Source organism: Helianthus annuus, chromosome 6 (assembly GCF_002127325.2).
Source record: "Helianthus annuus cultivar XRQ/B chromosome 6, HanXRQr2.0-SUNRISE, whole genome shotgun sequence".
NCBI classification, from domain to species: Eukaryota; Viridiplantae; Streptophyta; class Magnoliopsida; order Asterales; family Asteraceae; genus Helianthus; species Helianthus annuus.
In genome coordinates, this window is record NC_035438.2 from 41,819,281 (window position 1) to 41,844,784 (window position 25,504).

Here is a 25,504-nt window from a genome sequence, read left to right on the forward strand (position 1 = left end):
AGCCGTAGAGGTAATCTATTGAAGGGTGACGCCTGGTAATAAAAAACAAAGAAACATGAGCTTCTTGTTGAAAAACGAACAATATGAGCAAGGGTGGAGCTTTATTGGGGCACTGCTTTTTCACTCATAGTGTTAATTTTACTGAAAATTTCTGAAATTTGTTTCTGTAGTGTAAAATATTGGATTTTTAAGAGTTCGGCCCCCACCGAGCTTTCGTTCAAGCTCCACCACTGAATATGAGATGGCATGAAAGACCAAATATAACAAAAAATAAACTACAAATGAGCAGGAATAAAAGAACACCATGCCACATCGCCAAACACCTTTTGTTCTATAAATAAATAAATTGAGAACTACATGATTAATATTTATTTCAAATACAATGGCTTCACAAAAACACATCTCACGTCTCTCATTTGTCATCGTCCTTTTCTTTTACTGTGTCTCATGTTACTCTTTTAGCTACCATGAAGATGTTCATGACTACATGTCTCCTCTTTCAAGAGTGTATACTTGTTGTATAAGAAAAGCCCTACTTTACATGTTTCAAGATCCTGGTTTTTCTAGCAGTTTACTTGCACTTCCATTTGATGTTGATTCTTTTGGCGCTAAAGGCGATGGCAAAAAAGACGATACAAACGTATGTACACATAGTTATGTTTTCCAGATCGATGTGCTACGCTTTCTTACTCATATCTCCCATAAAATTTGATTATCGGATGCATATGTATGTGTTTTTGTATAATTATATGTACATGGGTTGTTTTAGGCATTCAAGAAGGCATGGAAGGAAGCATGTTCCTCCACAACAGCAGCAATATTTAGTGTGGCTAAGAATAAGAAGTACCTTGTAACACCAATTCGGTTTGAAGGTCCCTGCCGAGCTTCGTTAACCATGCAGGTCAGGTGATAGAATTCTAAGAGAGAACTAAACAATATTAGTGAATGATATTTAATGTATATTGATTAACTCTTAAACCTGATAAATATGTAAGTTTAATAATGCAATCATTTCTAAACATATCTCTCATACCAAGCTTTGGTATTTGTATACAAGGGCGTCAAGTTGCTACACTTATTTAAGACTATGCGTAATGCGCATTATAGGAACATGAAGGGGAATGGGCGTTTCTAGTATAACGATAAATAAGGAGAAAAAAATCGGAAAGTAATGATAGAAAGAGCATTAAGAGGGGCGTTAACCATTACACATTTTTCTAAGGGGCCGTTATGATGCTGATGTGCCGAAAATGCCCCTTTAGGGATATTAACCATTACGGATGATCTAATAGTATCAGTCACCAGTCACTTGGGTGTCTATTGTTCGCGTTGAAAATTCTATGTTTTCGTAATTAGTTTTATCATGTGTGTTGCTCGATGTATCACAACTATTATTGCAACATATTTCATTTTCGAAGACAATAACATGATGAATATTTGCAGATTTCAGGAACAATTTTGGCATCCAAACAAGAATCCAAGTATAAGAAGAATGAAAAGAATTGGCTTAGAGTGGAAGGAGTCGATAACCTCGTGGTCAAAGGAGGTGGCGTCATTGACGGCAATGGGGACATTTGGTGGAGTAAATCTTGCAAAGTCAATAAAACGCTTGTAAGTAGTAATTATTATCTTTCTATCCTCAGTGACGGATCCAAAAATTTTATTACGTTATTAACTAACAAAGTTTTGTTTTGTATGGTGAACAAATTCTTGTAGCCATGTAAGGATGCCCCAACGGTACGTTCGTTTTATATAATTACAAATTATGAAAATAAAAACATGAAACAATATCATCAAACATGTGGTCATTGGTAGGCTCTAACGTTCTACAAGTGCAAATCTTTGATGTTGAATAACCTCACGGTTCAAAACGCGCAAAAAATCCATGTTACGTTCGACCGTTGTGAAAACGTACAAGTTTCAAAGATTCAGGTGACTGCGCTGGAGAATAGCCCCAACACGGATGGAATTCATGTCACACACACCCAGAACATCAGGATATCTGACTCCGTTATAGGAACAGGTTCTTTTTCTATTATGTACTTCTACAATTATTTTTTCAAGTTTTCTAATAGATCTTGACTAGCATATTACATTAATTGGATTCGCTACAAATATACCAGGCTTTTGGATATATAACAATGTGTACATGATTTAAATCATCTTTTCTTTTACTTAGTTATATGATTTAAATTTAATGCTTTAAAACTTTAGAATATGATAGACACAGGGAGTATTTATTTGACCATCAGATGTTGAGATTTTAATGGGTGAGCATACTTCCAGTAGCAAATCTTGAAGAGCTAATGTTAGGTACAAGATTATTCCAATGAACACATGCATCTGTAAAAATTAATCAAAAGTTACCAATGGATTAAGAGAGGATTTTTCACCTATTAATCAAAGAAAATTTTTCACCTATTTATCAAAGAAAACTTTTCACCTAACACCTTAAGAAAATTTCACATCATTTTGTTACGTTCTGTCATATGTGAGATGTTGGGCCATAAAGAATTCCCCGCCTCAGATGTTAACGCATTTTGGGCACATTGGTCGTAGATGAGAGCCGAACTCTAAAATTAAGTGTGCTTAGGTAGAAGTACTACAGTGGTACTAGAACGTGTGACCTCCTGGGGAGCCTCCTCTCTAGCAACCAAAAAGAAATCCAATTTTAATAAATATTGTTATAAACACACACACCTTATCTGCCACAATGAAATCAAGAATATGTGGAAACCGACTAATTGAACTTATTAACAAAGGATCAAGTTCATAGCTAAATGGAAATGTAAGTAAATTGACCACGTGTTCTAGTTGATGTTGGATAAAGAAATCTTGTGCTAAAATTGCCATACATCACCCTACATTATTTTAATTGACCAAATGTAAGTCAATCGACCTACACAGTCCCGTGTTGATCTGTCCTTGAGCATCAAGGATTACCTAACGAAAGTTTTGAAAACAAATGTTTTTTTTTTTGGGTGTGTGTGTGTGTGTGTGTGGGGGGGGGGGGGGAGTTAATATATGTTGCACATAAATGAAAAATTACAATTCTATATAAGTTAATATTTTATTTATTTTTTTGTGGTGTGAACTATCCGCCATAGATTTTTTATCGCTGGAAGTCAATTTTCAAGTTGTTTTGAGAATCCACTAAGCATTCTCACACGTTTAAACATTCTCGAGTGAGTATGCAGTGTAGATTTCAACGACCCCTACAAAACCTGGTCCTTATTGTGCAACCCTTCTCCAAGTCCAACGGAATGAGATATGACCCTTCTCATGGCTATAACGGTCAGTTAGTTCGTTGTTATGTTTTTTTCTTGTTTGAACATACTAGAGTAGCATGAAAGGAAATCTAATTAATAATTCAAATAATTTTTTCATCTTCTTCATTACCTACGTTTTCTCTAAAAAGGGAGTGTACTCAATGCTATTTGTTGAGAAATTATTTTCAGTGAGCTAGGAAATATTTTAAATTATACACCAAATCACTTGGTCCCTAACTAGAATCTTAATTACAACCATTTAGCTAGAGATATACATTTATGATGTTTATATTTTTTTTGTTTCGAATGAAGGGGACGATTGTATATCGATTGTGAACGGGTCAAAGAATGTCCAAGCCACTGGTATAACATGCGGACCAGGTCATGGGATTAGGTATGTTACATATCTTTTTCAAATACTCATAGAAGCACACATCTTTTGGTTGATTTTTTGAATTGACTCACAAAATCCTTTTATACATCTTTCTAAGTTTGTAAATGTCATAGGGATCTATCATTTTCTTTTATATAAATTAAGCGTGGTTACAAAATCTGGTATATAAATTATGATCAAGGTTCTAAACACTGAGTTTTTATCTATATAACATATTTCGTTTTTAATTGTTTTTTTAGTCTTACATGTATTGTGGTTGGTGATTGATTCAGTATTGGGAGCCTTGGGTCTAAGAACTCAGAAGCTCATGTCTCGAATGTCAAAGTTGATGGGGCTGAACTTACTGGAACCACAAATGGTGTTAGAATCAAGACTTGGCAGGTAAATTACGACACATACTCAATAAACCTTTTTTTATTTTCTATTAGTTGTTTTCACCAAATACACTAATAAGAATTCTAACAAGTAACAACAGCTGAATTCTATTTTTGGAAGTTGGATGAATCCACTCGGTCAAATCAATTGCCGAAATCATCAAATCGGTTTACTTAATGGTCTTTCATTATTTTCATCAAAGTTATTCATGTTTTTATTGTTCTTGTAATAGGAGATCTTGCCTCTCTCGAATCGGGCCTAAATCATCTTGTTCCTTATAAAATCTAGCCTATTTCTATCTGTATCAATTATGTTTCTATCATGTGGTTCTGTTGTTGGGAAACTTGGATGGCACCGCAAACCCGGAGTAACATTGATCCCAATTCTTCTAATCCTGATTTCATGGCTACTCAATTAGCATGGAATGCTGCCAAGTTAGAGTCACTTGATTTCCTTAGAGAAGATGTTGTAGCCCTAAAATTCCAGCGAGATAAATCAAGCAGAGGATCAGACCGATATAGAGAGGGTGATTCTTACCGAAGAAACCATCACTACCACCGCTCTTCTACCAAGATCATAATTCCCTCTTTCCTCAATAGGGATCCACATGGTTGGATTCTCAAAGCAAAAAAGTATTTCCGGTTTTACGATATTGATGATGATGCCAAAGTCGACGCAGCCTTTATGCATCTTGACGGGGAAGCGTTGGACTTTTACTCTTGGCTCTCGACGAACCACTCCATTACTTTTTAGGAAGACCTCGTCCACTCCTTAAAAAATATTTTGGGGTCGGTTCAATTCCAAAACCCGGACGAGTTTTTTTGTAACATCAAGCAGATGGGTAGTGTTCAAGAGTACCGCCAGGAGTTTGCTAAGAGATCCGAACGGGTGTCTGATTGGTCGGATCATTGTCTTCTCGAGGTGTTCTTGAACAGGCTCAAGGAAGAATTGAAATCAGATGTTCGCATCCATAAGCCTCGTACAATTTACAAGGCTGTGAGTCTCGCTTTGGAATATGAAACCAAACTGGGACAATCGCGAACAGGAAAGAGTTCCATTGAGGTTGTGGAAAACAAACCTCCAATAGCAACTCAAAAGCTCTTGTTACCCCTTCGCCAAAACTCGTTGCCTTGCATTTCAGATGCTGAAAAACAGTCTCGGTTCAATAAAGAGGAATGCTTTAGTGATGGGATAAATATGCGCCCGGTCACCGTTGCAAAACATGCACTTTTCAACTGTTAGAGGTTGCTACTACACCTGAGGGTCACATTGTAACAAAAGGTGAAAACTTTCTAAAAGATCAAGAAGATATGGCTTCAATCAGCCTTCACGCTATACTAGGAAAGTCACAGACACCCACTCTAGCCCTTAATGGTACCATAAACTCATATAATGTGCTAATTTTAATTGATAGTGGATCCACCCATAATTTTGTTGCAGATTCCTTAGTTAAAAAGATGCATCTCCTAACAGAATTATTGACCCTATTTGGTGTGCGGATCGGTAACGGACAGGTTGTGGCCTGTCACCAGATTTGCAAGAATGTGGTGTTGAAAATCGGTGATCTACAAATCACACAAGATTTTACCCGTTTTCCTTGGGGGGGGGGTATATGACGTGATGCTTGTAATACAATGGCCAGCTACTCTCAACACTCTTCAGGCCAATTGGAAGGAAATGTTTTTGGCTTTTACTATCGCAGGTCAAGTTTATAAGCTTTAGGGATTGTCATCAGGGGTTTCTAATTCGGCAACGCTTCACCACCTCATTATCAAACCATTCCAGGAACAATCACATGGTGGGACAACTTGGTTTTCATCAATCTGACTTGAGGGCAAGTCATTTCTTCGGACAAGAAACATTGATAAGAATCCAAACAAGTAACATCAGCTGAATTCTATTTTTGGAAGTTGACTGAATCCACTCGGTCAAATTAATTGCTGAAATCACTCAATTCAATTTACTTAATGGTCACCGGGAAATTAGGGAGTAGATACTAAACTTAATTTAGGAATCTGGTGGTATAAATAAGAGGCTAGTATTCATTATTTTCATCAAAGTTATTCTTGTTTTAACTGTTCTTGTAATAGGAGATCTTGCCCCTCTCGAATCGGACCTTTATCATCAGGTTCCTAATAAAATCTAGCATATTTCTATCTCTATCAATTCTGTTCTTATCACACACGAAAAAAAAGCACATCTGATGAGGTAAATCATATGTCTTTTTTGCTACGTTGATTGCAGGGAGGTTCAGGAAACGCAAGCAATATTACGTTTCAAAATATCAACATGAAGAATGTGACAAACCCAATCATTATAGATCAGTATTATTGTGATCAAGCTAAACCTTGCAAAGAACAGGTCATGACTTTATTATGCAATCGGTTTTTTTAACAATGTACAGTGGCACTTGTGTTTATCAACAAACATACCATTAAATAACCTACCATGATAGGAAAACTTATCATAGAATAACATAACATGATGAAATACAATATTTAATAAAAATAGAACTCGTTATCAAACCATGTAAGATTAGGTATGGGCTGATTGGCTCTATGTGTTACATTTAATTGTTCCAACACTTGTTATTTTCTTTTTAAGGCCTTGGTTTAACTAAAAATATGATTTACAGAAGTCTGCGGTTCAAATAAAATATGTGACATACGAAAATATTAGCGGAACTAGTGCAAGTAAAGATGCAGTAATATTTAAGTGCAGCAAAAACTATCCATGTGAAGGTGTTGTGTTGAAAGGTATAAACCTCACTCAAGAGGACGATGGTGATGCTAAGGCCATTTGCAACAATGTCAAGGTAACTTATGTTGGAACAGTTATTCCTCGATGCTCGGAAAATCTTGTTCAAGAGCAATCAACGTTAATGATAAGTTATTTGTATCTAGAGAAAGTTTCTAGAAATTATTTCAATACTTAGTTTATTAGCCATATGATTAGTTGAAACACTTCTGTTTATGTCTCACATGTAAATAATATAAACATTATGTTTCTTTTTTCATCTCATTTAAATCTCAGGGTATCAAGATTAATGAGTAAATTATTCACAAGTTTTAAGTCTTGCAATTTATGCTTATTTAGATATTGCCGACTGGACTGGTACTTGCTCTTGTGCGATCTTTGCCCAACTTGATTAGTTGGAGTTTCATAAACAACATATAGTTCTAGTACCAAAGTGACGTATCGTGCTCTTGCACATGTTGTTGATGAGCTTCGCTGGATTATGTATGTGCTTAATGAGTTACGCATCCTTATTATTAGTCCACCTTCATTATGCTGTGACAACGTTACGGCTACATATTTAGTAATGTAACTTGTTACAATACAGTACTCCGCTCGTCTACTAAAATACAAATTTAAATATAACCCGTAGAATGACAATTTGTCTAAGGAAAGTAATAGCTAAAAATAAAAACTATATAACTATTGATACAACCCATATTATTGTAATTCGTCCAGTTCACACATCTGCCGTGCCTCTTTATGAGCTAGATAGTTGTCAAAAAATAACAAATGTAGGGATATAACTTGTAGCTTATGACCCAAATTTTTTAAGCATGTAGATAGATTCTTTAAGGGGCTATTTGTTTAGCTCTTAACGAGGCTCTTAATGATTCAGACCTCTTACTGTTTCAACACTTAATGGTTCAGACTGTTTGTTTCGCAAGCAGATGTCTGAATGGTTCAGAAATTTTCCTCTGAATGGTTAAACATTATACCGAGTCTGAATGGTTAAGACTTCTAATCTGAATTAGGGGTTGTTTGACAACTTCTGAATGGTTAAGTGCTGAATCAATAAGATGTCTAAACCATTAAGTGCTGAAACAGTAGGAGGTCTAAACCATTAAGAGCCGGTATAATTCTTAACCATTTAGAGGCAAATGTCTGACCAATTCAGATTAGAGCTCTTAACCATTCAGACTCTGTATAATATTTAACCATTAAGAGATAAATGTCTAAACCATTCAGTTATCTGCTCGCGAAATAAACAATCTGGACCATTAAATGTTGAACCAGTAAGAGGTCTGAACCATTAAGAGCCTTATTAAGAGGTAAATAAACAGGCCTTTAGTTAGGCATTTGCCTCTGAATGGTTAAGCATTTATTGACTCTTAATGGTTCAGACCTGTTGCTAGTTCAACACTTAATGGTTTTGACTTCTTTCTGGTTCAACACTTAACCATTCAGAAGTTGACAAATAGCCCCTAAGTCTTCTTTGGACTTACGGCCTTAGCTACAAGTCCATTTTACATATTCTTTTCAAGTCGACTCGAGTTCATGGCTACATTTTCTCTTTTTTGGCCGTTACTATCATTCAAGTTGTAAATATATGCACTTGGCCTTCCAATGAGATGGAGGGTGTTACAATAGTTACCTAATACATGGTCGTAAAAGTCGTTAGGTGCTCCCTAGTCAGAGTTGATAGTACTCGGTATGTTCTCGGCGACGGAGGGTACTCAGGGAGTACTCGGCCTAGACGAAGAGTAATCGGGCCTCAACACCCTACCTCCGAGATATCGTTTTACAACAATGCCTAGCAGTCAGTTAGTCACGTTTTAAATATGCTAGTGAGGTGCTTAGCCAAACTCAAAGACTGTTAGTCAACTAAATGATTTAGTTAGTTTGCAGTTAGTTGAAAGCTGCAAAATATGAAGCCCAACTTACATCTGCCAAATCAGCAAACTACACTATAATTTATCTTTCGCATAACAATACATACAAAAAGTTATCTAGACGAATAGACAACCATGTTTTAGTAACAAACAACCCACTATGAATATCATGTTGACAATCTACATTCAAGGCTTCAATTTCATCAAATAATTGGTTTGACTTGTTAGAGAAAATTGTTTGTAATCTATACTACGCCCGTATATTACTATGGATATTGTCACACCCCAACCGATGGCGGAATCATCGGGGCATGGCACTGAGCGAAACAGATTGTCCAGAAGTTTCCGTAACAATTATCATCACTATTCAGTTTACATAACACGTCCCATACCGTGTCCCAAATAACAAACAAATTATTATAGATAACAACCAGTCAAATATTCTGTTCCGACAACTCAAATTTAAATAAGACAAATAAATATTGTTCAAATGCTCCTAAAGACCCAGCCTGACAAGATCTACAGACAACTATGCTCTAGTTGCTTTTTCCTGACAGACAACTATTTGTTGGGGGCCTCTAGAGCTTTATTCTAGCCTCGCTTTCCTAGCAAGCAAACATCTTAAACACCTGTCACATACGTTAAAATAAAGTCAATACATATAATGTAAAGGTGAGCATACAAGTTTGATAATAGCATATAGAGTTTGAATAGTTTACGCATAACCAGCACGTACACAGAGGAAAACAAAGCATGTTAATTATCGACATGGACCTATCGATACCAATGACTGCGGGTTGACCGTCCGAGACGGTTCGCAATACATGATTACCACCATAATCCATGCAAGTAATTGTCCTTAACAACCCCCGTGTAAACGGGTGCTGAGTCCAAACTATAGTACTACGTCGTTAAGGCAGGTAGACAGCATTCCACGTGTAAACACAATCAACAAGCATTCATTTAGTCACGTAATACATGCATATTGGTTAGCGTCCAAACAGTTGAGTAGTGTGATCGATTATGTTTTGATATAAGTAACGTATGTAACACCCAAGTCCGACCAGTGAACGGTTTGGAACGGCGGTTTAACGTCTAACTCGAAGTCGGTGAAAATCGTGGATAGAACCCGAATCTTGAACCATACAATCATTAGAATGATTAGTGAGTTGGCTCAAGCTCCGTTTCTACCGGTTTGAAAGCATTGAGTGTAAAAAAGTTGAAAGAAAGTTGAAAATCCTTCTTTCAATCCTTCACATCATGTAAATGTTTAGATCTTTGATAGATCTTAGCTTGTTTATGTGGAAATCGGTTAGATCCGAACTATTCTTGGTGGATTAAGGCCAAAACATGATGTTCTTGAAGAACCCCATGATGACATCATCCTAGAATGCTTGAATCTTGATGATTTCACGGTTAGAAATCAAGATTTGAAAGATAGGAAGGTGTAGGAGCATGTTTTGATTAAGGAAGTACAAGATTTAGGATGAAAACTTACCGGGATCGGAAGAAATCTGAGAAAAGGTGAGGAGCACGAGCTGGTCGGTCAGAGAGTTTCCAAAAGTGGAAAGAATGGCAATGACAGCCCTATTTATAGGTTCCAAAAGAGGAAAGGGCTAGCCGATCGGCCAGGCATCCCGACCGGACAGCCTGCTCGATCGGACAGTCTGTCCGATCGGCTGGGCTGTTCGATCGGCTGACAGCCTGATCTATTAACAGCCTGGTTCGAGTGTCTGGTGCGACGATTTTTTATATTTCGATTTTGATTGAAGATGATACGAATACGATAGAGTTTCCTATTCAAATTACTTTCAGTCCCAATTACTATATCTAACATACAATCATCTATATTTCACCCTATCCTTACGTTACCATTCATCGTAATTCGATTTCGATTGCATTTGACTTGAGTTTCGAGTTTCGATTCGAGTTTCGATTGATTCGATTAATCACCAGACAAAACATAAAGTAAGCACGCACAGGTAACACATAAGGCACACACACAAGTAATGTAACACCAAAATCGCATAGTTCGAGATTCGAGTTCGATGATGGTTAGATTGGTTTGATTACTGATTGATTAACTTTATCGCATTGTTACTTCCTACTATTCACAGTCGTAAGTCGGTTCGCGTCGATCAAACATTCGATTACTTTGATTCTTTCTTGATTACAACACTTACTCCACATAATACAAATAAAACATAAAATCGACTAATTATAGTCAAAGAAAGTCAAAGTTGACTTGGACTTTGACTTTGACTTTGACATTCGAAAACACGGGGTGTTACAGCCTCCCCTTGTTTAGGGAATTCCGTCCCGAAATTAGGCTCGAAGCTGTACGGCACCGTGAATTACCAATTTGACGCTTCAGATCTTCATTGGAACAACTGCGGGTACTTGGCCTTCATGTCGCTTTCGAGTTCCCAAGTGAACTCCGCGCCTCGTTTGCCTTCCCATCGGACTTTCACGATAGGGATGCGCGAGCGCCTGAGTTGCTTGGTTTGGCGATCCATGATTTCGACAGGCTTTTCCCCGAAGTGTAGCGTTTCGTTGACCTGAAGATCGTCGAGGGGTACAATCAGATCATGATCAGCTAGGCATTTTCGGAGGTTCAACACATGGAAAGTTGGGTGGACGTTACTAAGTTCCTCTGGTAGTTCGAGTCTGTATGCGACTTTTCCGATTCTTTCCAGAATCTTAAAAGGTCCAACATATCGAGGCGCTAGTTTCCCTTTCTTGCCGAATCTAACTACACCCTTCCAAGGTGATACCTTTAGGAGTACGTAGTTGCCAACGTCAAATTCAAGGGGCTTGCGTCTCCTATCGGTGTAACTTTTCTGTCTATCCCTGGCCTTTGCCAAGTTGTCTCGAATCTGGAGGATTTTATCAGTCGTTTCTTGTAGTAACTCGGGACCGGTTAATTGCGAATGACCGATCTCGTGCCATACAATAGGCGAACGACATCTTCTTCCATATAAAGCCTCGAATAGTGCCATTTGTATGCTGGCATGATAGCTGTTGTTGTACGAGAATTTGACTAACGGAAGGTGTTTTATCCAACTACCTCCGAAGTCTATGACACACGCGCGGAGCATGTCTTCAAGAGTACGGATCGTTCTTTCAGTCTGTCCGTCAGTTTGAGGATGGAATGCAGTACTCAGGTTAAGCGACGTACCAAGGGCCGCTTGAAACGTTTCCCACAATCGCGAAGTAAACCGAACGTCACGGTCGGAAATGATGTCACAAGGCGTACCATGATTACAAACGATCTCGTCGGTGTAGATTCGGGCTAGTCGTTCTACCTTGTAGTCTTCCCGTATTGGCAAAAAGTGGGCTGATTTGGTCAAACGATCAACTATAACCCAAATGCTGTCGTGACCTGATGGCGTGGGCGGAAGTTTGGTTATGAAATCCAAAGCTATACTATCCCACTTCCATATGGGGATTGGAGGTTGTTCAAGTAAGCCGAAAGGTCGTTGATGTTCAGCCTTAACTCTTGCACAAGTCAGGCAACTTCCAACATAGAGGGCAATATCTCGTTTCATACCCGGCCACCAGTACTTGTAACGAAGATCCTGGTACATTTTATCGGCACCGGAATGAATAGAATACCGGGATTTGTGGGCTTCATTCATTATAATCTTTCGCAAATCGGTCCGCTTAGGGATCCAAATTCGGTCCAGATAGTAGAAAATCCCATCTGCTTTGCTTACAAGCTGAGCTCCATCGTGGTAGATTCTCTCCCTCTTAAGAGTGCGTTCGTTAAAACAGGCATGCTGGGCTTCGCGAATGAGAGCTTCGACGTTGTGCTGGGCTTGGGTATTGCGAATACTGAGCAAATAACTCCGTCTGCTGAGTGCGTCGGCTACAACATTTGCCTTGCCCAGGTGATAACGAATCTCACAGTCGTAATCGTTAAGAAGTTCTACCCATCGGCGTTGACGCATATTAAGTTCTTTCTGATTAAAGATGTGTTGTAAACTCCTGTGATCGGTGAAGACCGTACACTTGGTACCATACAGGTAGTGTCGCCAAATCTTCAATGCAAAAACAACTGCGCCTAGCTCGAGATCATGGGTTGTATAGTTCTTCTCATGGATTTTGAGCTGACGAGATGCGTAAGCTATAACCTTGTCTCGTTGCATGAGAACACAGCCAAGACCAAGGTTGGAAGCATCACAATAGACAATGAAATCGTTGTTTCCGTCTGGCAATGTGAGAACAGGAGCATTGCAGAGCTTGCGCTTAAGGGCTCGAAAAGCAGATTCTTGTTCAGTTCCCCAAACAAAAGACCTGTCTTTATGGGTAAGAGCGGTAAGCGGCACAGCGATCTTAGAGAATCCTTCGATAAATCGTCGATAAATCCTTCGATTCGAGTTTCGATTGATTCGATTAATCACCACACAAAACATAAAGTAAGCACGCACAGGTAACACATAAGACACACACACAAGTAATGTAACACCAAAATCGCATAGTTCGAGATTCGAGTTCGATGATGGTTAGATCGGTTTGATTACTGATTGATTGACTTTATCGCATTGTTACTTCCTACTATTCACAGTCGTAAGTCGGTTCGCGTCGATCAAACATTCGATTACTTCGATTCTTTCTTGATTACAACACTTACTCCACATAATACAAATAAAACATAAAATCGACTAATTATAGTCAAAGAAAGTCAAAGTTGACTTGGACTTTGACTTTGACTTTGACATTCGAAAACACGGGGTGTTACAGATATCAACTTTTTGGTTGGAGCACTTAGCCCCTTTTGAGTGTATGCTCGTGTAAAAGGCTTGGGATAGCGGGTTTGTGAGAAGGGAAGAAAGCTCATAAATAAGAGAGAGCGCTAGTCATGCCATCGTGGAAGAGATGGAGGTTGCTCTTTAATTCAGTAATGCTATAGATGATCTAACTAGCTGTAGAAATTTCTTATGATCATCTTATAAGCATTACATGCTTTTTAGGGTCACTTACGAAAATTGAAGTTACATTACATGTCTAACAAATAATCTTTTTAATGTTTGTATAAACCATTTATAAAACACTTAAAAACATCAAATTTTCTCAAAAAAAAAAAAAACATAACAATTAAATCACATAAATAAGAATCATGTAAGATATAAACTGAATCAAGTACATCTTGGAGTGTATGCTCGTGTAGTAGGATTGGAAATGCGGGTTTTGTAACAGAGGCGAGAAAATTCCATGAAAAGACAAAGTTAGCCATACTGACGTAGAGTAGAGGTGTACAACGGGTTTCAAACCAAACCGAACCGGTGGTTTGTAGACCGGTTAGTATGCTTAATCTTTGAAACCGATTTAAAAAATCGAATCCGGTTTTAAAAACCTGTTTCTTTGACACAAACTGGTTAAAAACCGACCAAAACCAGTTAGACCAGTTACTGTTTTGGGTTTAAAAAATCGGTTAGTTACCGAAACCGGTTATAAAAAACTGGTTTTTGTTTTGGATGAAAAAAACCGATTTATACACCTCTAACGTAAAAACAAAGGAAATCACCTTTCAGCATACACTACGGATAATCTAACTATCTATAAGACCTTTTTATAATCATCTTATAAAATTAGGTTCTTCAATGAAAACTGAAGTTACACTACACTCTTATATCAAATAATCTTGTCCAAACCGATTATAAACACTTTTTTTTTTTTTTTTCTAAAAAGATAATAAAAAACTAAATCACATGAATAGTAATCGTACAAGCTTCGTTATCTACATCTTCTCACAAAACATCAACTGGGCCAACTCAAAAGCCCAACCCAAATGAAGCCCGACAACCAAACCCTAGCCTCTCTCACCAACATATAAACCACCATACCCCCACATTAGGGTTTCACAGCCGTTCACTCTCATTTCACTATCCTCTACCTTCTGCAAACCAAAATCATGGCTGAGAGAGGCGGAGAACGCGGCGGATTCGGCAGAGGCTTCGGCGGCAGAGGCGGTCGTGGTGGCGACCGCGGCCGTGGCCGCCGTCGCGCCGGCAGACGCGACGCTGAAGAAGAAAAATGGGTCCCCGTCACCAAGCTCGGCCGTCTCGTAAAAGACGGCAAAATCACCAAACTCGAAGAAATCTATCTTCATTCACTCCCCGTGAAAGAACACCAGATCGTTGACCAAATCCTTCCATCGTTGAAAGATGAGGTGATGAAAATCATGCCGGTTCAGAAACAAACCCGGGCCGGGCAGAGAACTCGGTTCAAGGCGTTTGTTGTTGTGGGGGATGGGAACGGGCATGTGGGTCTTGGGGTGAAGTGTGCGAAGGAAGTGGCGACGGCGATTAGGGGGGCGATTATTCTGGCGAAGTTGTCGGTGATTCCGGTGAGAAGGGGGTACTGGGGGAATAAGATTGGAAAGGTGCATACGGTGCCGACAAAGGTGACTGGGAAGTGTGGTTCGGTTACGGTTAGGCTGGTACCCGCTCCTCGTGGTGCTGGGATTGTGGCGGCGAGAGTGCCGAAGAAGGTGTTGCAGTTTGCTGGGATTGATGATGTGTTTACGTCGTCTAGGGGGTCTACTAAGACTCTTGGAAACTTTGTCAAGGTTTGTTTATTATTATTAATTTTTTTGTTCTTTGAATTTATTGCAAATTGGTTATTGTTTGTATGCTGCTGTTGTTTGGGTACATGTTTATGGTGATTATTGTTTGATATTTGATGGTTTGATGTGTTAATTTCTGTGATTGATACAAAATTTAAATGTTTTTATATCGTTAGGGTTATATTTATATATACTTTTAATTAGTAAACAGTAATAGATAGATAGATATTTGATCTGTTTATAAATTACAACGGTGCTGTGTTCCTTATGCATATAATTTGAATCAGTTTCCGTTGTGTTGAATTTTTCTGTTTAAAATTCAATTTTGTTATTTTCTTTGTGTTATGTAAGTGATGTTTTAAGGTTGTATTTTCTTGAATAAAGAAACTTATATTGAGTTTTTCTTGTTTTCTGTTGAATGAGTTTTTATTTGAACAGCTATTTGTGTTTTTTTAATTGCAAGTATGAGTGGGAATGATTACCTAGTTTTTGGGACATATTTACATTTTGGGTTTTGATAATTTGAGTTGATTATTTGTGGTTTGGCAGGCTACTTTTGACTGTTTGTTGAAGACGTATGGATTCCTCACCCCAGACTTCTGGAGGGAGACAAGGTTCAGCAGATCTCCATTCCAAGAGTACACTGATTTGCTTGCCAAGCCCACCACAAAGGCAATCACCTATGTTGAAGATGTTGCTGATATTCCCGCTTAAGGCATTCTGAAAGAGAGTATGTTATGTTTTTTGGATGTTTTGTTATAGGTATTCAGTTGTTTTGAACTGTTTAATGGTTTTGAGTGATACTCTTTTATGTCTAGTGACATGGTAAGACATTCATCTTTTAATGTTATGGTTGTTTTCAATACTGCTTTTTATGTTCAAATTGGTTATTGGTCTTAACACCCTATTTTCTTTCTTGCTAGCGTGTTGAATAAGAGTTTAGTGAAATCTGCATTTGTTTTCAATCTGCATTTGATTAAGTCGACTAGTTTGTAGCATTTGATTCTAAAGGGTCACCGAGTAGGCAGTAACAATGTAACATCTAAATGATCTGTGAGAGCCTTGTATTTTGATGTAACATGTATTTAAACGCTGGAGAGTTTTTTATAAGTAGCTCGGATCTTATAAACACCGGTTAACCTTTAATCGTAAACCTTTGTTCCCTGCTAAATAAGCATCGTGTGTAAACTTAGCTACCAATCATCTTCAACGTATTTGTTCCAATTGATTAGCCAATCTTCAAAAGTTACCAGTGATTCCACGCTGTAACACTACTGTGTAGAAGATCGTTCACAGAATAACACTAAGGTGCAAACCAGCTTTGCAGGTACTCCATGGCGTAAATTTATAGCATTTTGTTTTCCAAAAGTGATAAAAGAATCTTTACATATCGTCGAAGCCCAAAGGATGCTTAAAGTATGTTTTTCCCTCGACACACGTTACCCCATGGGCTCTCGCTCTCCCCCTACCTCTTCCTTCTCTGAGACCTTCATTTTCGTAAGGTCTTGTTGCTTCTTTGTCTTAGGGTTGATGGGGAGCCCTTGTGTTCATGATATGGATTGGACGGGTTCCACGGGCCCATTATCCATTCGTCACATGTGATGGATTCAATCTCTAGTTGGTGAACCAGAGCTTGGTGAGGCATGATGACCCTTTGGCAACATTCTTTTTATGAGAGTTGGTGAACCAAAGTAAAAGGAAAGAGATGAACAAGCAACAGGCAACACTGTCGCTAGCCCTTTGAGTTCCTGAACTAGTGTGGAAAGAAGATGAGGTGTCACAATAGGAGTGGATGGTAAGGTAAGGGATGGAACGGGTTGGGCAGGGGGCGCCTTGTCAACCCTTATCTCTTGTATATAGTCCCGTCCAATTTGCTGTCATTTTTGACATTTTCTTAATAACTCATGTGCTACATACTTAAAAAAATCAAATCTTATCTATACTTCATATACATAAGTGATTAAACAAGCTGAATATGTTTTATATTACCATATTATACATTTATACATTTATACCAATTATCGAAAATATGTTTACACTTTTATCTCTCTTCCTCTAATATTCATAGTGATACTCCCTTTGGTAGGAATTGGGTTGTAAGCCTTGGTCTAACATCATGTTTTAGTACATTAATTTGATTCATCAACAATCTTTTACCATTATACCAATATGACTTGACATTATTGACAATATTTTGATGCAGTATTATCTACATGTTTGAATTTAAAATTATCTTTTTTTATTTGTTTATTTGAATTGTAATCTTTTATTTTGTTTCCTATTTGACTTGTAATTCCTAACAATAAAATGTGATCTAGGTTTATTGTTTACTCAGGTATTGATTGAATTAAAATGATAAGAACTTTGTTCTTGAACCTATTGGTTTGTTTGGAGACTTTGAGTAGTCATTAAACTTTTGAGTTATTTGATCGCTTTCATAACTGCATCCGTTGGTATCAGAACTTTGGTTTTCATATAGTTTAAAAGAAACCTTATATATTTTAACCACTAGGTTCAATTTGAAGCTTTTAACTAATCGTATAGTTTTTGAGCCATTTGATCGCATCCGTAAGTGTGTCAATTTTAGTAACCTATAAAAGGACACGTGTACTCGATCGACTAGTAAAAAAATTCACGATCATAACCAAACTTTTGATTAAAAGATGGACTCTTACCTTTACTTAAACGAAGTGGCTTATATGTTGCAAGGATTGGATTAGTTCATGTGTGTGTCCAAGGATTGGAGGAATGTTAGCAAGTTAAACCGGAATGATCATTTTCCTAGCTAGAAAGTCTAAATTGTCTTTATGAGCTCCTTTATTCTCCCTCTTTTAGTCTACTAGATTAAACCATTTCGAGATCAATTAAAGCAATTGCTTATGAAAAAAAAAAGGATAATGTAATTGCATTACCAGTCGGAACTTGAAGGAATTGGATTTCAAATTTCATTCCAACCAAACGCGCAAGCCTTCGTACTTCAAATACGTTAAAAATGAAAACCATATTTCATTTCTAAAAAATTCTTTTGAGTTACGCAAACCAAATACACCCTTACACGCCAACTGGGGCTAGCTCATTTGGTAGAGGCTTTTGCCTCTTAGTGGGTGGTCTTAGGGTGAAGGGGGCACCCCCCTAATGAGGTGAGGGGAAACTTTTTTTAACCCAATCATACGTTGCCATGTCATTTCCCCTCTATAACTTCCCGCTTGTCCAAAAACGTAAAGGGTGCACCCCTATGAGGTGAGGGAAAACCATTTAAAAAAGAAAAACATATTATTGGTTGAAAAGTTAGTTGGCCACCCTCTTCCTCTCTTCCCACAATCGGTGAACATCCACCGATTTTAATCCCCTTCATGCGGTGAAAAGAGATGGCGGCACCCTTCCCTCATGCGGCAAACCCTCCCCGCATGCATTCACCGTGAACGCCCCGCTCACCCTGTTCAATTCCAAACAAGGGTGATTTATTTATAAATATATAAGAGTTTGGGAGAGTAACATTAGCCATTAAAAAAACACCCTTACACTTCCATTTATATCACAACACCATGTGAGATAATACCACACAAGTTACGTAGAAATGTCTACCGGAAGGAGGTTACTCTTGACTCTAAAAAGCCGTAACTTCCCAAATGAAGAAACACCTAACTAATTTTAGGTTAATTAGGTGGTTTATATTACAAACATGAGGGTTAATCAATTTAATCTTCTTAAACTTTCCTGAGCTCCAATGTGATCCAATCTTCCTGCAAAACAGCAACACCGTTAGCTCGTTAAGAGGGGAATATGGGGGTTTCCCTTTTAACCAGACCCCGGCGTGAGAATAAGTAACTGCTTTGAGGAAATTAAATGTGTGTTAAGAGTGAGAGTAGAGGGAACGAAATGTTTTACCTGAGTATGGATGTCCATATTTATAGCCGGAGTGGTGTAGAAGGAGATGGGCTGATGGGCCGGAAGGCGACAACAAGGAATATCCTCTTTGTCTCACCGGTATCGATCGTTAGTGGTTTCTAGAAGCTCTTCGGTGCTGGCGCACCTTGATTGGAGCCATGTGTCCGGGTTGTCGGCCTTGCTGTCCTTCTGCCATTAGCAAGTGAGTGGAGATCATGGGGCAGTTGTCGCTGCCCCCTAATTGGTGCCACGTAGGCGTCCTTGTGTACTTTTTGTCTCATGCACAACTGTTAGTCGTGGAGCACGATAGAGCACAGCCTGGCGGACGCTGATTGGCCCGTTCTTTTGCCACTTGTACCTTTGGTACTTTCTGATGTGGCCCTGCGCCGTAGCTCTTGCGCGACCCTTCTTGTTTACGTAACTAGCCCGCGCAAGGTTGAAGGAGTTGAGGGCTCTTTATTCAGGATACTAAGTGTGAAGCTGATGTAACCTCTTGTTTAGGTCTCGCGCGGAGTTCAGGTCTCACCTGTAGACCGCGCGAGATCTGTGGGTTAATCAGTTTTCTGAGTAAGGAGTATGGTCCAGCGCGCGACCTGAATGGTCTGCGCGGCTTTTTGGGACCATACCCCTTCACCAAAGGTCGGGTTTATCAAGCCAAGAGTTATAGAGTCGGAACGTGGGCGGGCCAAAATCCAAGGCGTCACAAGCCGACAGCACTAAAGGGGTGGTTATGTCTATAGCGGAGAAGACAAGCCTTTTCAAGGAGATCAACCTCCTGAGGAATGGTCGTTCTTTGTCTCATCTTTGTTATGCGGATGGCGTAATTTTCATGGTGGAATGGTCGGATTTCAATATTAAAACTCTCAACCATATGCTTAGATGCTTCTCTTAGAGTTCCGGATTAAAAATTAATTTGTCTAAAAGTTCTATTTTTGGCACTGGGGTGGAAAACGTGGATGTTAGAAATACGGCTTCTAATCTAAGATGCAAGATCTGGGATTTGCCATTTTCATCCTATTGGGGCAAACATGAAAAAGGTTAAGTATTGGACGTCTATCATTGAGAAGTTTCATTTAAAATTGTTGGTTTGGAATGCAATTCCTTTGCCGTTACAATTACTCTTGCCCAAGGCGGTGTGGCGCCCTTCCCGGTTAAAAGTAATTGTTTGCTATAGTGGGCGTTGGGTTAGCTTATTTTGGAGCTATTTTTAACTTACTTAATGACTTATAAAAGGTTAACAAGTTATTTTGTTATTGTTTGAATAACGGTTGAGAAGAAGAAAATGATAAGTTAGAATTTCTCTGACTTATGACTTGGAAAAAAACTAATAAGTCTTAGGGGCTGTTTGGTAGCCTTTGAATGGTCATTAAGAGGCTACCTCTTAATGGAACCATTAAGAATTTTACCAATAAGAAGGTAGAAGAATGTGACATGTTTTTTGTTTTTTGAATTTATTGAAAATTGGTTATTGTTTGTATGCTGCTGTTGTTTGGAAGTTATTGATGCATGAATTGATCTCTTTGCTGTTTGTTTAATTTGTGGACATGTTTTTGGTGATTATTGTTTGATATATGATGGTTTGATGTGTTAATTTTTGTGATTGATACTGAATTTATATGTTTTTACATCTGTAGGTTTATATTAATATATACTTGTAATTAGTAAACAGTAATGGATAGATACTTGATTTGTTAACAAGTTGTTGCTAAAGTTTTTTTTTGCTGCTAATGCTGAATTCTTTAAATTGTTATTTATGTTTAAGCTATTTTGGTGTTTTTTCTGTTTATTTAGCTTCTTTTCATGCATTGTTTGTGTTAATTGTATTTTGTTATTCTCTTTGTGTTATGCGAGTTGTATGTTTTTAAGGTATTATTTTCTTTTTTAAAGAAACTAGGTTTGAGTTTTTCTTGTTTTTTGTTGAATGAGTTTTTCTTTTAACAGCTATTTGTGATCATGTGTTATTTTAATTGCAAGTATGGGGAATGATAACCAAGTTTTTGAGACATATTTACATTTTGGGTTTTGATCATTTGAGTTGTGATTATGTGTTGTTTGGCAGGCTACTTTTGACTGCTTGTTGAAGACCTATGGGTTCCTTACTCCTGACTTCTGGAGGGAGACAAGGTTCAGCAGATCTCCATTCCAAGAGTACACTGATTTGCTTGCCAAGCCCACCACAAAGGCAATCACTTATGTTGAAGATGTTGCTGATATTCCCGCTTAAGGCATTCTGAAAGAGAGTATGTTATGTTTTTTGGATGTTTTGTTATAGGTATTCAGTTGTTTCAAACTGTTTAATGGTTTTGAGTGATACTCTTTTATGTCTAGTGACATGGTAAGACCTTCATCTTTTAATGTTATGGTTGTTTTCAATACTGCTTTTTATGTTAAAATTGGTTATTGGTCTTAAGACCCTATTTTCTTTCTTGCTAGCGTTTTGAATAACGAGTTTAGTGAAATCTGCGTTTGTTAATATTGATATGATCTACTGATTAGTTTGTAGCATTTGATTCTTAAGGGTCATCGAGTAGGCAGTAACAAAGTAAGTTAAACGTTGATGTAACATGTAATTAGACGCCGAACAGTTTTTTATAATTAGCTCGGATCTTATAAACACTGGTTAACCTTACTGTACTCGTAAACCTTTGTTCCCTGCTAAATAAGCATCATGTAAACTTGGCTACCAATGATCTTCTACATATTTGTTCTAATTGATTAGCCAATCTTCAAAAACTTATTTCAGACAAAAATTACAAGCCTTACGAAATTGTAGAAGGTATTAGCTGTAGTGTGTCACTTAGGTTTAGACGATTTCACGCTGTAACACTAATGTGTAGAACATCGTTCACAGAATAACACTAAGCTGCAAACCAGCTTTTCAGGTACTCCATGATGTAAATTTATAGTATTTTGTTTTCCAAAAGTGATGAAAGAATCTTTACATATGACATATCGTCAAAGGATGCTTACAGTCAGTGGCGGAACTAGACCTTCAACTCAGGGGTATCCCAAAATTTTTTAGGGGTGTCCTCGTACTTGTTCAGGGGTGTCCTGTGTATAAAAATCGGAAAAATTTTTCTTTTTTTACACTACTCGTAAAAACTTGAGCCGTAGCCCGGGCTACGCCCGTTTACACTACAGGTCCGCCCCTGCTTACAGTACGTTTTTCCCTCGACAGACGTTACCCCATGGGCTCTCCCCCTACTACCCCTTCCTTCTTTGAGACCTTCATTTCCGTAAGGTCTTGTCGCTTCTTTGTCTTAGGGTGGATGGGGAGCCTTTGTGTTCATGCTATGGATTGGACGGGTTCCACGGGCCCATTCTCCATTCAATCTCTAGTTGGTGAACCAAAGTGAAAGGAAGGAGATGAACAAGCAACAGGCAACACCGTCGCTAGCCCTTTGAGTTCCTGAACCAGTGTGGAAAGAAGATGAGGTGTCACAATAGGAGGATGGTAAGGTAAGGGATGGAACGGGTTGGGTAGGGGGCGCCTCGTCCACCCTTATCTCTTGTATATAGTCCGTCCAATTCCCTGTCATGTGCTACATACTACTTCATATACGTAACTGATTAATCAAGCTGAATATTTTTTATATTACCATATTATACATTTGTACCAATTATCGAAAATATGTTTATACTTTTTCTCTCATCCTCTAATATTGATAGTGATACTTCCTTTTGGTAGGAATTGGGGGTTGTAAGCCTTGGTCTAACATCATGTTTTAGTACATTAATTTGATTCATCAACAATCTTTTACCGTTATACCAATATGACTTGACATTATTGACAATTTTTGATGCAATATTATCTACATGTTTGAATTTAAAATTATCTTTTTTTAGTTGTTTAATTTGAATTTTAATCTTTTATTTTGTTTCCTATTGACTTGTAATTACTAACAATAAAATGTGATCTAGGCTTATTGTTTACTCAGGTATTGATTGAATTAAAATGATAAGAACTTTGATCTTGAACCTGTTGGTTTGTTTGGAGACTTTGAGTAGTCATTAAACTTTTGAGTCATTTGATCTGTCAGAAATGAGAATAATAGATAGTGTAGGGGCTAGTATGTAAAGTGGTGTCCTATATAATCACCATTCTTGTAACCCTAATTTCTTGATGAACTAAATACAATTCAAAACCCCAATTGCCGTGTTTGTCCTCTACACTAGACAACATGGTATCAGAGCAGGTTTCCGATTCGTGAAACCGATTTGCTCATCACCGGCAATCGATCTTCCTCTGGAAATCAAATCAAGCCAATCTACAAGTTATCCTACTTTTTTTTTCAATCTCAGACCAGAAAAACCAACAACAAACTATTGATCTTTGCAAAACCTGTTCCGACCAAATTCCGAGCCGTACCTAATTCCGAGCAACCTTCAGCCGTACCTAATTCAGTTCCGACCAAAACCTGTTCAACACGAAATACCAAACCAGCAGATTAGTTCCGGCTCTGTTACAATATCAGTTCCGGCAGATCAGTTCCGACCAAATCTGCAACAGATCCTTCATCTATTCCGGTCGCCGTGATTTTTGGAGGTTCGCGGTGCTGTGAATAAATTCGCTGCATAAATTCCGTGTTTTCAAGATTTCCTTAAATCTTGAAAGTTTCCTTTTGAATAAATTCGCTGCATAAAGTTTCCTTCATCTATTCCTTTTGAAAGTTTCCTTTTTCAAGATTACCAAACTTTTTCAAGGTTTCCCTTAAATATTGATAAATTCCGGTCAACGTTTCCTTTTTCAAGGTTTCCTTAAATATTGGAAGAATTCCTTTCGTGATAAATACGCTGTGGGTAGCGGAGTTGTTACTAGCGGAATTATTATTTGCGGGTTTGTTTAAATCTTGAACGCGAGTTCAAGTCACCGGTGAATTTCGATAAATTCGCCGCGTGAGATAGCTTCGTCACTTAGTGAAGTTATTTCGAACTTAAGTTTTTGAACGTTGTTCAGCGAATTTGGTTGCCTAGCGAATTAAATCTTGAACGCGAGTTCAAGTTGCCTAGCGAATTTGGTAAATTCGATGGTCAGTCAACCTTTGTAGGTTGCCGGCGTAATTGTTACATTTCCGGCGACTTAAACCTTGGACAGTGTTTAAAAAAAAAAAGGAAAAATGGCAATCAATCGTGGAAAAAACAACTCTTGGATATTTGATTCTGGTGCTACTGACACCATGACGTTTGAATCATTGGACATACGCTCAATGAGCCAACCTCAAAAAACTAAAATCCATACAGCAAACAACGGAACGATGCAAGTGAAAGGAGGAGGAGTAATTGAAATTTCACCAACTATGAAATTGTCAAATTGTCTCTATGTTCCGTCCTTATCACACAAATTACTGTCAATCAGTCATATTACCAAAGAGTTAAATTGCACGGTACTAATGCACCCTACTTTCTGTATCCTACAGGATATCAGGACGGGTGTGATTATTGGACGTGGTACTGAGCGCCAAGGATTATACTATGTGGATGAAGTGACTCAACAGGGTACTGTGATGTTGGCTCATGGAACTGATAACCGGGAAGCCTGGTTATGGCATAGACGTTTGGGACATCCATCCCATGGTTATTCGCACCTCTTGTTTCCAAAACTCTTCCCTTCAAATGGGAAAACAGAGTGTGAAACCTGTCTTCGCGCTAAAAGCCATCGACAATCGTTCAAACCTAGCAATACGAAAGTGGCCTCACCTTTCTCACTTATCCATTCCGATGTGTGGGGTCCTGCTCCTGTGATGGGGGGACAGGGTCTTCGGTATTTTATACTATTCGTGGACGATTGCACTCGCATGACATGGGTATATTTTTTAAAAAATAAAGCCGAAGTGTACGAAAAATTTGTCATGTTTTATGCTATGATTCAAACTCAATTTCGAACTCAAATTCAAATCCTTCGATCCGACAATGGGTGGAATTTGTCAATACATCTATGAAACAATTCTTTAAAACCAGAGGATTAATTCATCAAACCTCTTGTGCTCATACCCCCGAACAAAACGGTGTTTCCGAACGGAAAAACCGTATTATCCTTGAAATGACTCGTGCGCTTTTGATTGAATCTCAGGTCCCAAAATCTTTTTGGCCGGAGGCAGTTGCAACTTCCGTGTATCTGCTGAATCGGCTTCCCACAAAAGCTCTTAAATTTAAGACTCCCTTAGATTGTCTGTCTAAGTCTGCCAGTATTCCTCATCCTCTTACACTCGAACCTCGAATCTTCGGGTGTACTGCTTTTGTTCATATACCCAAAACCAATCGAAACAAACTTGGCCCATGTGCTGAAAAATGTGTATTTGTCGGCTATGGGATCGATCAAATAGGTTACCGATGTTATAATCTAACAACTCGTCAAATGTTCACCACAATGAATGTTGACTTC

General features: G+C 38.3%; 2 protein-coding genes across 3 annotated transcripts; both read left to right on the plus strand.

Annotated features, from left to right (window-relative positions):
• Positions 1 to 383: 383 nt before the first annotated feature.
• LOC110922397 (polygalacturonase) lies at positions 384 to 7,011 on the plus strand. Its single transcript, XM_022166709.2, has 9 exons — positions 384 to 640; positions 770 to 901; positions 1,444 to 1,611; positions 1,717 to 1,737; positions 1,816 to 2,023; positions 3,582 to 3,663; positions 3,936 to 4,044; positions 6,283 to 6,399; positions 6,674 to 7,011. Exons 1-9 carry the CDS (start codon positions 488 to 490, stop codon positions 6,971 to 6,973), a joined length of 1,290 nt encoding a protein of 429 aa, XP_022022401.1. The 5' UTR covers positions 384 to 487; the 3' UTR covers positions 6,974 to 7,011.
• Positions 7,012 to 14,511: 7,500 nt separating this feature from the next.
• Positions 14,512 to 21,511, plus strand: LOC110922407 (40S ribosomal protein S2-2). Of its 2 annotated transcripts, none has more exons than XM_022166725.2 (2): positions 14,512 to 15,237; positions 21,182 to 21,511. In XM_022166725.2, the coding sequence occupies exons 1-2, from the start codon at positions 14,581 to 14,583 to the stop codon at positions 21,344 to 21,346; spliced, it is 822 nt and encodes a 273-aa protein (XP_022022417.1). In that variant the 5' UTR covers positions 14,512 to 14,580; the 3' UTR covers positions 21,347 to 21,511. The 2 variants fall into 2 exon arrangements, with proteins under 2 accessions (XP_022022417.1, XP_022022409.1); XM_022166717.2 differs by lacking the exon at positions 21,182 to 21,511 and adding an exon at positions 15,784 to 16,105.
• The last annotated feature ends 3,993 nt before the right edge of the window (positions 21,512 to 25,504 follow it).

Coding starts and splice junctions, on each gene's coding strand:
- LOC110922397 (XM_022166709.2), top strand. CDS start 488: ATGTCTCCTCTTTCAAGAGTGTATACTTGTTGTATAAGAAAAGCCCTA. Junction 641..769: donor GCAAAAAAGACGATACAAAC/GTATGTACACAT, acceptor GGGTTGTTTTAG/GCATTCAAGAAGGCATGGAA. Junction 1,738..1,815: donor CATGTAAGGATGCCCCAACG/GTACGTTCGTTT, acceptor GGTCATTGGTAG/GCTCTAACGTTCTACAAGTG.
- LOC110922407 (XM_022166725.2), top strand. CDS start 14,581: ATGGCTGAGAGAGGCGGAGAACGCGGCGGATTCGGCAGAGGCTTCGGC. Junction 15,238..21,181: donor CTCTTGGAAACTTTGTCAAG/GTTTGTTTATTA, acceptor GTTGTTTGGCAG/GCTACTTTTGACTGCTTGTT.